Below are 14,929 nucleotides of genomic sequence, written 5' to 3' on the forward strand. Positions count from 1 at the left end.
CATGACGCAATCAAATATGCTGGACTGGCGCCCTCTAGAGGACAGGAGGGATTTCACTACTGCATGTCAAACTAAAACCAAAAGTGAGTTAGTAGCCTACTGTAGGCCCACACATTAAAAAAAAAAAAAAATCGAATGAACCTCCATTCCAAAACTGATGTTTTATTTTGTAAAATGGGATAAAACCTCTCAGAAGTGGTATTTATCATTTCCTCAATGAAAATGATTTCATGTTCAAACATTAAAAAAAAAAATCTATATAAGAAATTTACAGCAGGATCAGGCTTCCCATTCTCCCTGCTAAGCTCTACTGTGTGTTCGGGTGTTTTGGAGAGGAGCACCCGCAGTGATGCGGACTCTGTATCGCTTTATTGTGGTGAAGATGGACCTGAGCCAAAAGGTGAAGCTGTCAATTTACAGGTCGATCTACGTTCCTACCCTCATCTCTGGTCACAGGCTGTCGATTGTGACCGAAAGAAAAAAATCGCAGATACAAGAGGCTGAAATGAGTTGAGAGATAGGGCGAGAAACTAGATCATCCAGGAAGGGCTCAGAGTAGAGCATCGAGACAAATCACATAAGTTGGCTTGTGCATCTGCTTAGGATGTCAATTCCTTGCTTACTTACCTTGTGAGGTCTTCCGGGCACATCCCACTGTGAGGAGACCCCGAGGACAAGCCAGTACAGCTGGCCTGGAAACGCCTTGGGATCTCCCCGGTATGGACGGAGTGACCGGCTAACTGATGAATTTGTGGATGGATGAACAGTGAAAATAAAATAGCTGTCACTATTGCAAGAAAAAAATGTTTGCACCAAACAAACAAGCATTTTTTCAAAGTAAACAATTCAAAAGGAACAAAAGAGAAGATTTATTTGAAAAGAACATCCAACTGGGATACACTAAATAGGTATCTCGCGTTAAAGCTACCTAATGAAATTACATCGAAAACATCATATAATCGAAACACTTTAAATAGCATGTTCTTGGTAAGATTATTGTCTTGAATTAGTTATTCATCCAGTTTCTATTTCAAGAGGCCTGAGGGATGTGTGTCATCTCTATTGTTTCGTTTCAGTTGACTTTGGTCCACCCAGGCTTTCAAATGTTTCTTTGACTTAAACAACCAAAAGATTTTAATTACATGATTGTATAATTGCAGTACGTGTGCCCTTAACCCCTCCCGAGCGCCATAAAATTAGGACTCCACCCAGGTATCATCACCCACTCTTTTTCAGGCATATGAATGAACTCAATTTTACCATGTCTGATACATCACCCATTTACTTTATGTATTGCTGATCCTTTTCTCAGTTATGGGAAAGCAGAAAGCTATCTCGGCCAACCAGTCACGATCACGTTCACTTCTTCAGCTAATAAGACAATTTTTGGACTGTGGGACAAGGCTGCAGGGGATACTGAGCCCTTCACGAAGAAAAGAGCACAAGTTTGAGTCAAAATATTTAACTCAGAAAGGTAGATCCAACTGACACCACCGTTACATCTCTGCATACTTCACCCTCATAATTTGGTGTTGCAGTGCATATTTTCAAGTGTTAACCAAAATGAAAGCAGCAAATCTCCACTGTCCTTCCTGCAGAGACAAAAATAGTAACGTCACAATTGTAGCCTCTGCAGCAATCAGTGATCCAAACAAGGCAAATGAAGGATCTAATCCACTTCACATGCACTCTAGGATGTGTAAGTTATTAACTGTATGGCCAACCACAGTCTAAATCGGAGTCTATTCTTAGTACATGTTACTATTTTGACTTTTCCATAATTTTCTTTCCTCAGCCTGGTCACAAGGACACATGACGAGTTAGTTCAGAGGAGGAAGTGAAGAAGAAAAAATACCCTCAAAGGGCTATTAACTCCACACCTGCAGTATTTAACAAAAGATTTGCCTTTTTTTTCCTGTACCTGCGCTCATGAGGCAGAAGTTGGCATTTTTAATGTAAAACAGAGCCACACATTTGAATTGTAGCTTTTATATATTTCTGAAATAATTCCACTTTCTTGAAGCATAACAGCAAAACCACCAAAGGATGGCCAGGCAGATTTTTTTTTTTAGGGGGAGGTGGTTATTCTTTCCTTTGTGCCATTTTTATGTTTTACATTAACTTTTTGAGCATTTTCAAATGTTAAAAGTTTTCTTTTATTTGACTAATGCATTGGAAATATAACCTCGATCCTTACTGGTGACATTATAATCCTTCCTCCCCTCTCCTGACGAATACAGCAGAAGCATTCCTGATAGCCAATCACATGCTGACACAGACAGATGGCAGAATTATTGAAGTACAAGAGAACTCGCACAATTCTGCAAACCAGTCACACAGGACTCAATTTTAGACAACACACTTATGCACACACACTTCACACCAAAATATATTTCTTTACATTTGTCTTTAGTCCATCTGCCACAATGTGCCTTCTTATACTTCCCCTACTGATGAGCTTCATTGGTGAGTCTATTTCTCATTATTGTAAGTGTTCAGCAGTGTAAAGTTTAGAGTAGCTTTTCCAGAATATTACAACAGGTATACTATCTTTAGTCCCATATCATGTAACCGTTAATTGGTTGACTAATTGGTTTATGGGTCGTTTTACTTTCCCAAGCGGATGCTGCACATGAGCCAAAACGGCTTCCCTCTTTGAACTAAAACCCTAAGATTCTCATTAAGATATGGTAGCTTTCGTACTCCAGTCTTCATTTTTATGTCAACTGTATCAAAAAAATGTTTTTAAGATGAGTTAACAAATTATTTTGTGTAATGTGTGTAAAAAAAATTTTTTTTAAGTATCTTATATTCCAGACACGCACAGCTAAGCAGAAATTATAAATTTAAGTCAATACTGAAAATGTTCATAAAGTTTTATTAACTACTTGTCCCCACTGATATTCTCAACTTTGTCCATTTTACTGAAGACAGTTACTGTACAGATTTGGGGACATTAAATTAAAATTTGACATTGTAACTGAAAGTATTGTTCAAAGATGCGATATTTAATTTGGGAATGTATTTTGTTATTTTACAATCATGCGTATATTACTGCTTGTGTTCCAGTGCAACATTTAAAGCTCCGTCTCTCACTTGGAATAGGATTCATCCCAATTAGACCCATCTGATGAGCAAAATTATTTTCCAAAATTCCAAACTGTATATTAAAGTAAAAAAGGCCATTTGTTTTGGCAGCACAAAACAGTAAATTTAATGGTGCTACTGCCCAAGTCTTTGCACAGTGCATGTGCATATATATAGTATTTGAAGATAATATGATGACAGAGACGTCATCCAGTCCATCCATACAATTTATCTCAAACGCCCCAAAAAAATTCTGATTGTTAAACTGTGAGAGGAAGAATACAGTATATGTATAATATGATAAACCTGCAAAACCTGTAAGTCAAACGATCACACATATACAGTATGGAATGAAATTCAATCAAATTTACAGTGTACCTCATTACTAGCATTAATTATCCAAAGAAGAAACGCCTGCATGACTCATATTTTCACTTTCAGTCTAAGAAATATTTCAGATGGAGTACTACAAGAGAAAAATCTGCTAGTCTTTATAAAAGAATATTAAAATTTCTTTTAATTAGTATCATCTGTACTAATATAACAGTGCTGTAATAAATGTACTAAATGTCCAGTATCATTTCCAGTTAAGTTGTTAACAAGGGTATGTATGATGTCTTTGTTCAGATATCATAAATTAAGTCAAATAGATCCCACTATAAAATCATTTTTGCATGTGTTTCTGTTTTTTAGGTTCCATCTCCTGTCTTCAGTTTCTGGCACCATTCAACATGGGTGGAGTCATGGGTCAGGTCCAATTTAATGCTACATCCCAGACAGCAACAGTCAATGTTTCTGGTGCCGGATCGTGTGGTACCTTAAACTTTTCCCTCACTGAGTTTCCTGTCATGTACGGCCATTTTGATGATCCATGTTCTGTGGCAAACATTGGCTCTAGTGTTTTCACGTTCACTGCCGATCCCACATCAAGTGGCAACGTCAATGTATCAAGCCTGTTTGAACAGCGCTCAAACCTAGATGACCTCTCGCTCACTCTGCAGACCTGTAACAACACTCTTGTATGTACCGTTGTAAGTCGAGGTCAAACAGTCATGACAAATCAGGCCAGATTCACTGGTGAGATAGCAGGTAATGTTTATATCCGCCATAACGCTGGACTGAGCAACTTACGGCTCCTGATAGATCTTGTGACAATCGGTCAAGTCAATGCATCCTCGACCAGCATGACACTCTTTGGCTCAGCAAGCTCGGCCGGAAGCTGCAACGTTCTTCTTGGGAGTTTAGATGTCTCATCTTTAACAAATCTAAGTGTCATCAGGATTGGAACTCCTTTGCAACCAGAGAAATCTCGCCTGGACATAACTAACTACGAGAGCAGCACATCCTTTCTTATCCTTCGCCCAGGTTCAACCTTCATATGTGCTCAGATTTATAATGTGCCAGAGAAACAAGTGAGTGCTTTATTTGATATGAGAGGGATAAATGGATACATCAGCTTCCGCCAGGCTTCCCCTTTTGATCGGACAGAGTTGAAGCTCAACCTGAGTAACTTGCAGAGCAGGGTAGCAACTTTTCATGTCCACAATTTTCCCGTTCCTACAGGCAGGTCTTCTATCGCAAATCTATGTTCCAACGACAATCTGGGTGGCCACTGGAATCCATTTGGTGTCGACACAAGTGCCCCAACATACCCCTCTGGACCTGGATCAACACACGACCTATATGAGGTCGGAGACCTCAGTTCTAAACATATGTCTCTTGCCGGCCGAAACGAAGTGACTATGACATTTGAAGACTTCAACCTCCCTCTTTTCGGACGGAACAGCATTGTTGGTCGGTCCATTGTGATTCATCTAACAGACGATGGTGCCAGGTATGTCTGCGCCAGCATTGGCTATCCTGGTGAAGTAATTGTTGCCAGAGCCAGGTTTAGGAGCCCATTGGTTGGTGAAATGTGGTTCACCCAGCTGAAGGACCACCCCTTATCTGACGTATCAACCTTTGTGGATTTGTCATATGGAAACCCCACAATGGCCTCAACCATAAACCATAACTGGCATATCCACGTGTACCCCATCAGTTCTGAGAGGGATGATGATGAGACAAGGTGCAGCACAACAGGAGGCCATTGGAACCCTTTCAATATCGACACAGAAGACAGCAGCTATGATCTCCACTGTAGCCCACTTACTCCAGTAGCCTGTGAAGCTGGAGACTTTGCCAGTAAACACAGTCTTCTCAACCTTAGCGCCACAGTAGGAGGAGTGGAAGCCAAAAGTTTCTTTACTGATGTCACTTCCTGGTTACAAGAGTCAGGCATTATTGATCGCTCTGTGGTCATACATGAAGCAGACAGAGGAGGGCCTAGGATTGCATGTGCAAATATTACTATGGTGCATGTACCCAGAGCAAGTCTGGGATCTTTTTTTGGCCCTGGCATGTTAACTGGACAAATTCAGTTCTCCCAGTCTATCCCAAATGGCCCCACAAATGTATCTGTGTCCTTGTCCAACCTGAATGCCATGGCTGGTGGCTACCATGTTCATGTTTTGCCCATCAAACCAAACAGTACAGAACCATGCTCAGCTGCAAACATTATGGGACACTACAACCCGCTGTCCGTCAACATAACACAGTCCCCTCCGCCTGGAAATGGTACTGTTGACCAGTATGAGATAGGTGATATTAGTGGAAAATTTGGGCTGCTGACTGGCCTCAGCGAATCACAGCAGATGTATGTAGACAGCAATCTACCATTGTCAGGGCCTCACAGCATCGTGGGAAGATCTGTGGTGATCCACTACACCAATGGTTCAAGGTGAGAACAATGTATTAATGTGTATCCATTAAAGGGCCAAAACCACCATAGTCAATAAAGGGTGGGGCAAGCTAAAACGGTGCTCCCAAAATAGAAATTGAACAGGAGGCATTACAACTACAATCGGAAGTAACAGGAGATGTTTTTCTACCATGCCTGAGTTTTATGCATACATTATATTAATATAATAGCCACCATAAAATCCTTTTTTCTTTTTTTTTTCTTTTGACAGCATTCTGGCTTTTGTACAAGTTGTGGGGAGGAGGCAATTACTATAAATTTGCCCCATAGGCAAACCTACTGGGAGAGAAATAGATCTGATCTTTTGAAGGCAGTCAGAGGTGTTGAATGACATGTACTTTATTGTACTGTAACAGATCACACTTTTTTTAAAATATAATTCATAATCTACATTCAGTGAAGGTTCATCAAAAAAGATTATGCGTGGAAAGACCCTGGACATTCTCAATGATTTATATGCATGTACGTGCACCTTTTGACAGATTGCAATGTGCTGACATAACTGCTGACAGAAATACAGATGGACAATGGACACTTGCCAACGCGGTGTTTAATGGCTCTGTGAATGGGACAATCAGATTGGTAAGCATTGCACATCTTCAACTACCTCTTGTCTGACTGGTTTAACTGACAACTTTCATGTCTATGTCTTTTTTCCAAGCCGCTAATACTTACAAGAGTCACGGGAGTTCTGGAGCCTATCCCAGCTAACTTGGGGCTATTTAAAAAAAAATATTCTCAGTGCAAATGATCAGAAATGGTGGCCTTTTTATATCCTTGACTACATGCATAGCATACAGTAGACTCACCCCATTAGGAGCTCCTGTTGAGCAGTGAAAATATATAAAATTCAGTCCTCTTTAGATGTACTAATTTAACATCAGGCAAGCTGCCACAAAAACATGACACTGAATTTATTATGCCTGTGGTACAGTAGGGTGCACAGGGGAGGTAAAGGAGAACGATCATAGTTTACCTTACCATCCTTCTGCTGGAAGAAGAACCTTCATGCCCTGTGAACTATGAAGCTCAGAAAGAGAACAGCTGTGTCTGTCAGCCATCTTCCAGTGGCACCATACTGAGCCCTACAACATTGATAGAAAAGAGCTGACAATTTAGTAGCATTGCATGTAATGTGATACCTTGGAGAAGATAAAATGATTTAAACTATCTTTTTCAATCCAGGATTCATTCTGCTTTGGCTAGCTTGTTAAACCATGCCCAGCACAGAATGGGGGGGGGGGTGGCATGTTGAAATGCTTTCCTAAGTAAGCGATGAATTTAAAGCAATTATCCTTCCCTGGTTGACCTCTTTCAGTTCCAGCAAAGTTTTCCTGATGGAAGTAGCGGTGATACCACCCTGGAAGTGAATCTACGATCTTTAAATGTAAGCATTGCATATTTGTGCAGACGTTTTGTTTGTTACACTCACCATAGTATGAGAACCAGTCACAAGAAGACAAAGTTTGTAAGTGAAAAAGAATGGTTTTAACCACATTAAACATTTGGCTCTGCCATGAACAAGTTCAAGTTCAAATAACTGTATTGTCAGATGTCTTAAAAATACATGACATACAACATACCTGAGCTATCCTCTGAGGTAAACAAGTAGGTTACGAACAATTAAAAAAACAGGTGCACTGCAGCATTACACATTATGATTGTTGCCAAATGATCAAAAAGGGTATTTTACAATTTATAATTAGTAGCAAAACTTTGTTTTTACTTTTATGTGTAGAATCAGTATCAGCTTTATGGCCCAAGTGTGTAAAAACACACAAGGAATTTTTCTCTGGCAGTCGGTGCTGCCCTGGTATGACATTCAGAACAGAGAACAAAGAACAACAACGAACAAGAGACGAGAGTACATTTAAGACTCAATGCTTACTTACCTTGACTTCAGTTCTTGTGTGGAATTTGTACTGATACTTTGACATTTTACTGTCTTTTTTTTTTCAACTCAAGTATCTTATTCAGGGCTCAGTGCATCATACAGTGATTCAATTAATCACTGTGACCAGAAAAATAGGCGGACGATACATTCACTGACTGAATCATCAGCGTATATTTGTGGGTCAAGAAATAGATCTTGGAATGGCTCCAAATATGACATTCATGCCTCAGAACTCTCAACAAAAATCTCGAAATGTGGGAATTGTTATTTTACTAAAAAAAAATATGTAGATAAAATTGCTAATAATAATCATGGTAGACATGAGGAGCAGTGGGGAAAATGCAGTGGTCATTTTATGCCAAATTCTTCTTCCATAGATGTGCTTGCTGAACTGTGAGGAGATCCAAAAATAAAAAAAAATTTAAAAAAACATCCTCGCTTTTCATTGTTTTGTGAAACTCAATGGGATTCCCCACAAAGGACTGTGTTGGAAAAGGCCAACTGTCAAAATCATCAGTTTCCAGGGATAAACTGATTTGATCTTGGTTATTTTTAAAAAGTGTCAGTTAATTAAATAAAAATATCTGTTATTACCTTGTTACTCAAAAAAGCTCAACCGGCTTTTCCAACTTTAACTTTTTTTCACACCCGCCTCCGTAACATTGCTTCTCATTTCTTAAACTGTCATCGACCTCTTTTTGACAATCATGGACTCACATTGTTTTGGTCATGAATAATTACCAAGCCACAGTTTGCTTTATGGTCACCTAATCCGGAGCTAATAAGTGGGTCGTTGGGGTTTAGTTTTCAGCATTCCTTTGGGCCCCATTCGTTTTGAGCTTTATGATACAAGACAACATTTGGTAGAAATGAAAGTATTAGAGTTATCGGTGACCTACATACCTGCAGGTGTGAATAATAAGAGATTAGTCTGCCACACCAAGAATGATGTTTGCATAGCTTACCAAATCAAAACAGGTGCATTTCTTTCTGGAACTGCTGATTCAAAATAGATAGCGTGTTGTATCAACAAATTCATTGGAACACACTTTCCTGTAGTTCTAAAACTGGAAAGGTGTTGGTGTGAATCTGTGTAGGTTGACGGTGGTGACACAGAATTACTGGATTGGTGTGACCACTACAGGATTTCCAATTATTTTTGCAGGTCTGTGTAAATAGGAATGATGGTATATTATAAGTGAAGATAAAACTGAACCTGAAGGAAAAATATTCCTTTTATGTATTATTTTATTATTGTTTATTTGTTAATGCTTTTATGGGGTGGTATTTGAGCAGTTTTTTTCTGGGTTTCTGGAAGGGAGGGGCTGTGACTCTTATCAAATGGTGGCAGTTTGTGTCACATGACTTTAGCTTTCAGGAGGGCATTTAAGGAAATGAATGTGTGTATTTCCTCACCAGGAGAGTTATAGTCCAGTTATCCGTCAAGTGGATATATTTTTTTTCAGGGACCTCATTCACAAAGAAGTACGACTGACTATAGTACATTTGAAAATCTGATTGTTCAAAAAAGTGAAATGCTTAATGACCGAATGACTGGACAGAAAGCATACATCAGAGAGAAAGCTAACGTGCAATGTAATCAGGAGATAATACAACAGCAAAAATGAATTACTGAGTAAGGATTGGCCAACATACCTATATGCAATTACAGTAAATAACAAGGACTGATGTTCCGCCTTAAGAATGAAAGTTGTTTGAACTACAAAATCCTCAGTGAAAGAAGCATGCATTCATAACTGTGAGGGTGTGTCATTTCACGGGAATCAGAAAAAAAACGCAGCATACTAACTAATGTTTGCTTTACGTTTTAACATATCTTTCCAGCTCACAGAGGCTTCACTGTTCATATCAAGTAACCTTATCGGTGCTGGTAACAATTTCCTGGACATCTATAATCCTTTCAACATGACATTGATGGTAAGACTCAGGCAAGCTTGAGTTGCATGAGAAGCATCAATTATGATGACTAATCTCCAATTAATAGTAACAGTGAAATATTTTTTTCTCTATTTTTAGAGTTCTAGCTGCTCTCTTGACAACCCGCTGAGCTGTGTGGTTGGGGAGTTGTCTGGAAGACATGGCCCAGTCAGCCTAGAGGAGAGACAGCTCTACACTGACAGCATCATTCAGCTTTCTGGAGATCACACAGGTTGACGACAAACACCATTGTGGCACTTACCATTACTGGGAACTTGTTCAATATGCAAAATGGGAACACAGAGCAGAAAAAACAGAGCCAATAAAATTAGGACTGCCACTCTCTCCAAGTCAGCTAAGATAGGCACCAGCAGCATCTATGACCCTTGTGAGGATATGCTGTTCAGGGACTGGATGGATGAATCTTACTAGTCACTCCAAAGGGGAAAAAAACTGTTCTGTGTTGACATGGCAATAGTGTCTTTGCAAGAAATGACAAATGGAAATAGGAACAGGTCACATCACATAACCATTTTCACCATGCTCATGTCGCTTTGTTGTCCAACTCAAGCCTGCTTTTACACACACATTAAATACATTTGCGGGTTTTAGACTCACGATTGCTGGATAAAGATAGACTCAACTGCCATGCCACCGACAAACCAAGAAATAGTTTATCCAGTATACATCTATTATGTTTAATAAGAACACTTTAGCAAAATACAGACCCAAACTCTGTTATTTATTCACCTTGTTAAAGCCATTCCTTATGAGAAAGATCTGTCCTTGCACCTGATAAACCAAAAATCCATCCAAGTCGGTAAATGACTTAGATATGAAGTGGATAAACCTCAAAATGTTTAGCGAGAAAATGTTTCTCATTCTACTTCACAAAATGTGTTTCTGTTTGCTTGTTTTCACAGTTGTCAACAGATCTTTGGTACTGATGGATGGTGAGGACTTCATTGCAAGTGCTGACATTGTTGCTGAATCTCCCTCAGCAGATCAGACTTTCCCCATGGTAACGGACTTCAACAGGTGAGTTTAAAAACATACTTTTATCCATCCGACCATCCATCAATTTTCTTTGCCACTTATCCTCACAAGGGTCGTGGGGAGTGCTGGAGCCTATCCCAGCTGTCAACGGGCAGGAGGCGGAGTACACCCTGAACTGGTTGTCAGCCAATCGCATGTCATATAGAGACAAACAGCCACACTCACAATCACGCCGATGGGGCAATTTATAGTGTCCAATTAATGTTGCATGTTTTTGGGATGTGGGAGGAAACCTGAGAAAACCCATGCAGGCACAGGGAGAACATGCAAACTCCACACAGACGTGATCAAACCCGGGACTTCAGAACTGTGAGGCCAATGCTTTATCAGCTGACCCACCGTGCTGCCAACATATACTATACTTTTAATAAAAAATTAAAAATATAATTTTCACTTATGCGACAGATCTGCCTGATTCGCATGCTATATACTCTTTGATGAACTTTTCATGTTCTTTTTTTAAATATTATAGTAGGATATTATCTGTGTTTAAATTGAATGACCCTAACCCTAACCCTAAACAGATTGTCAAGTGTTCATGTGCCGCTGTTGCCGTAAACAAACATTATTTTTAGTAATGAAAGGGTGACTGTCATTAATTCTTTTTTTGTTCTTTTCCTTTTTTTTCCCCAGATATAACTTCCGCAGTCTTGTTGCAAACGTCCTGGATATAGAAACAGCAAGAGTAACCATCTTGGGCTCCTCTCCCACATCTGTAGTTGAAGGCCAGTGCCAACGAGTAAGCTTCATGGTATCAGGTATGCTGCTATGCTTCACATGATAAAACAAAAACACATGAAAAAAGTAGGTTCTTGATCAATGTTTGAAAATACAGTTCTTCCTTAGAACAAAAATCTCACACAAAGTACCAAGTTTATTTGCATTCTAATTCTCAAAAAGTCCTATACTGCCGCTCTAATGCTGAACATAACTAATGATAGCTTTCTCCATGGGATTACATCTGATGAGTTATAATGCATCAGTAAGGAACATCTATGTGTGACTCAACATTGTCTTTTCCTCTAAGGTGATGTCAGTCCAGAACTTCTGAGCTCTGTCAGAACCAGTGAGGAGATGGGGAGGTTCAGAGAGTCAGATGAATGCAACCCTAGTAAGTGTGGTTTATTGAAATTATTATTAAATTATTTAAAGATTCAGTGTTGATGTTCAGTAATGAAATGGCTGTCCAAAATGGTTTGGGTAAACACATCTCTCAACTTAACCAAACAAACTCTATTAATCAAACTCCAAAAACATTGTCACAATCTCCCAGAAAATTCTTTCAGACAACACAATACACAATGCATACACACTACAAATACTAAATTAATAAATTTAGAAGACACTCCTGTGGACATGAAAAGTTCTTGTCACTTTTCTTTTTTTTTTGCGAGTGGTACATGGTAAGAGGTGCCTGAGGGGAGGAACTGAAAGGAATGATGAAATGGGTGTGACAAGTCCTTGATGATGCAGACTGGTTTCCTTTGTAATTTTGAAAATGTACAGGTCGAAGAATGAGGGAGGAGAGAAAATTCTTCATATTATCATTGTGATGACTTGCTATAAAGCCAGATAATCAGGTATTTTGTTTAGCAGGTCATGTTTGTCCATACATCCATCCATTTTATGTACTGTTTATCCACAATAAGATTGCGGGCGTGCTGGAATCAATCCCAATTTCTTCTTGGCAGTTCATCCTGAATTGGTCGACAGTCATCGTAGGGCACATATGTAGACAAACAAGACTTTGCACTCACATTCAGACCCACTGGCAATTATTCTGGAATGAACATCCCGCGCATGTTTTTGAGTTGTGGGACTACTTGGATGGGGAGAACATGCAAAGTCCACACAGGCGAGTGTCAACTCCAAGTGTCGTCAGAAGACTGGTTAACACATCTACTTCACAATTCTGAGGACCCGGGTTGGAATCCAGCCTCGCCTGTGTGGACTTTGCATGACCTCCCGATGTCAGCATGAGTTTTCTCCGGGTGCTACATTTTTCTCCCACATTCCAAACATGCATGGTAGGTTAATTGAAGACCAAATTCTCCATTGATGTGAATGTGACTGGTTGGCTATGGCAACCCTACGAGTAGGTGGCGACCGGGTGTGCCCTGCCTCTTGCCTAGAGTTAGCCGACACAAGCACCAGCACTCTCATAAACTTTATAAGAATAAGCAGTATGGATGGATGGTTGGATGGATGGGTAATAATAGTCTGTAGTGTGATGGGCTCCATCTGATCCTACTGATGATCAGTGTTATTGAAAGAATAAGAAAGAAGAAATGAATTGATGATAATAATAGTTTAGATTTGTGGTGATTTTGGGGGGGAAAAAGTTGAATCCTATTTCTGAAAAAGCTGATCTGATGTTTCCAGGAAGTGGAGGTGGACTGCTGGCACCCACAAAAATCCTCGTCATCTTGTTTGTTGCATGTGGTCTACTTCCTTTTACAACTTGAGTTTTTTCACACCCACTGCCATTGGCACAAAAGGGATCATTTGCTCCTTAAATCCTAGATTGAATGTGTTCATGGAATGAAGTGCACCACCGCATGACGTGGTCATCTGACATGTACAAGTTATGTATTACCAACATACTTATCCGATACTTATACTTATTTGACAAAGCTCTAAAGTATCTAACCTGAATTTCCAATGTCATTTGCACTATTACAGTATCGGCTGGTATTTGTTTTAATATTCTTCAGACTCCTGCCTTAATGTATGCAATATGCATTTTTCTGTAAATCTGTGTACACACACACACACACACATACGCACGCACACAAGTGTGTGTGTGTGTGCTTTTGCGAACGGCAGGTCTGCAATTTGTTGCTTTACAGCCGATGATAGCCCAAGGAGACTCGATTCAGAATGCAGAAATATTGTGAGGTAGCTTTATCGATTAAACTGCTGTAAAATTGCGATATAATAACCTCTAAATGGCAATTATGGTTTGCGAAAGGGTTCTAGACGTATCAGGAGCATTTTTTTTAATCTGATCTTTGAACATAATTCCTGATTAAAGAACACTTGAATTTCCTTTTTTACAGCTGCAGCCAATGAGGTATTTATCTATGTTTGGATGTCATTTTCACCATGGGAAACTGTTTATTGTGACTTCATTTGTCTCTTCCCAATTGTATCATTATTTGTATAGTTTTCACTGTAATGTGGAGATTAGATATTAAACACATTTCTAAAAAGCAACTTTTTGTGTTTGTTATGCTTATGGGGGAATTCACAGAAGCAAGAACAAAATTGTATACGTATTAGAAGGAGTGCGGCCAAGAGAAATGCTATGAAATAATGAGAATGATGACTACATATATTGGCTGAATTATTTACACTAGTGTTCAAATAGCAGACCAATATGACTAACCAGATTAATGCACTCTTTCAGTATATTTCTTTCGTGCTACATGTCAAATAAATTACCAGTAGGTGCAGTAGACTCTCAGAAAACAAACACAAACAAGCACTCATGATATGCACACTCTTAAACCTGTGCAATTGGGCAATTTGTCGAAAAGGGTAAAAAATAGCAGAGTGGCATTCGATCAGTGAGGTCATCAATTTTGTGAAAAACAGGCGTGAAACAAGTGGCCCCTATTTAAGGATGAAGCCAGCACCTGTTGAACATGCGTTTCTCCTTGAAAGCCTGAAAAAACTGGGTCGTTCAGCACATTGTTCAGAAGAGCAGCATGCTTTTATTAAAAGTTTGATTGGAGAGGGAAAACCTTATAAATCCATCTACCCATCCATTTTCCAAGCCGCTCATCCTCACAAGGGTCGTGGTGGTTCTGGCACCTATCCCGCTATGATCGGGTAGGAGGCAGGCTACACCCTGGATGGGTTGCCAGCCAATCACAGGCCACATGGAGACAGACAACAGTCGCACCCACAATCCCACCTTGGGGCTTGAGTCTCCAATTAATGCATGTTTTGGGGATGTGGAAGGAAACCGGAGTGCCTGGAGAAAACCCATGCAGGCATGGGGAGAACACAGCAAACTCCACACAGGGGGAGGCCAGGATTTGAATTGTGGTCCTCAGAACTGTGAGGCCAACACTCTACAGCTGCGCCACCATGCCATCTTCTACTGTCAATTAAGGTTTTAGTTTTTAAATAATATCCAGTACAGTGCA

The 14,929-nt window shown here is 39.7% G+C and overlaps 1 protein-coding gene across 1 annotated transcript; it reads left to right on the forward strand.

The window, feature by feature from the left end:
- Positions 1-2,398: 2,398 nt before the first annotated feature.
- Positions 2,399-13,954, forward strand: cusr (Copper-only SOD repeat protein). The gene is made up of 10 exons (XM_061830748.1): positions 2,399-2,466; positions 3,781-5,866; positions 6,370-6,469; positions 7,206-7,274; positions 9,627-9,719; positions 9,819-9,951; positions 10,643-10,757; positions 11,409-11,533; positions 11,803-11,886; positions 13,158-13,954. Exons 1-10 carry the CDS (start codon positions 2,427-2,429, stop codon positions 13,238-13,240), a joined length of 2,928 nt encoding a protein of 975 aa, XP_061686732.1. The 5' UTR covers positions 2,399-2,426; the 3' UTR covers positions 13,241-13,954.
- The last annotated feature ends 975 nt before the right edge of the window (positions 13,955-14,929 follow it).

The sequence above is a fragment of the Syngnathoides biaculeatus genome, chromosome 9 (genome assembly GCF_019802595.1).
Source record: "Syngnathoides biaculeatus isolate LvHL_M chromosome 9, ASM1980259v1, whole genome shotgun sequence".
In the NCBI taxonomy this organism is placed as follows: domain Eukaryota; kingdom Metazoa; phylum Chordata; class Actinopteri; order Syngnathiformes; family Syngnathidae; genus Syngnathoides; species Syngnathoides biaculeatus.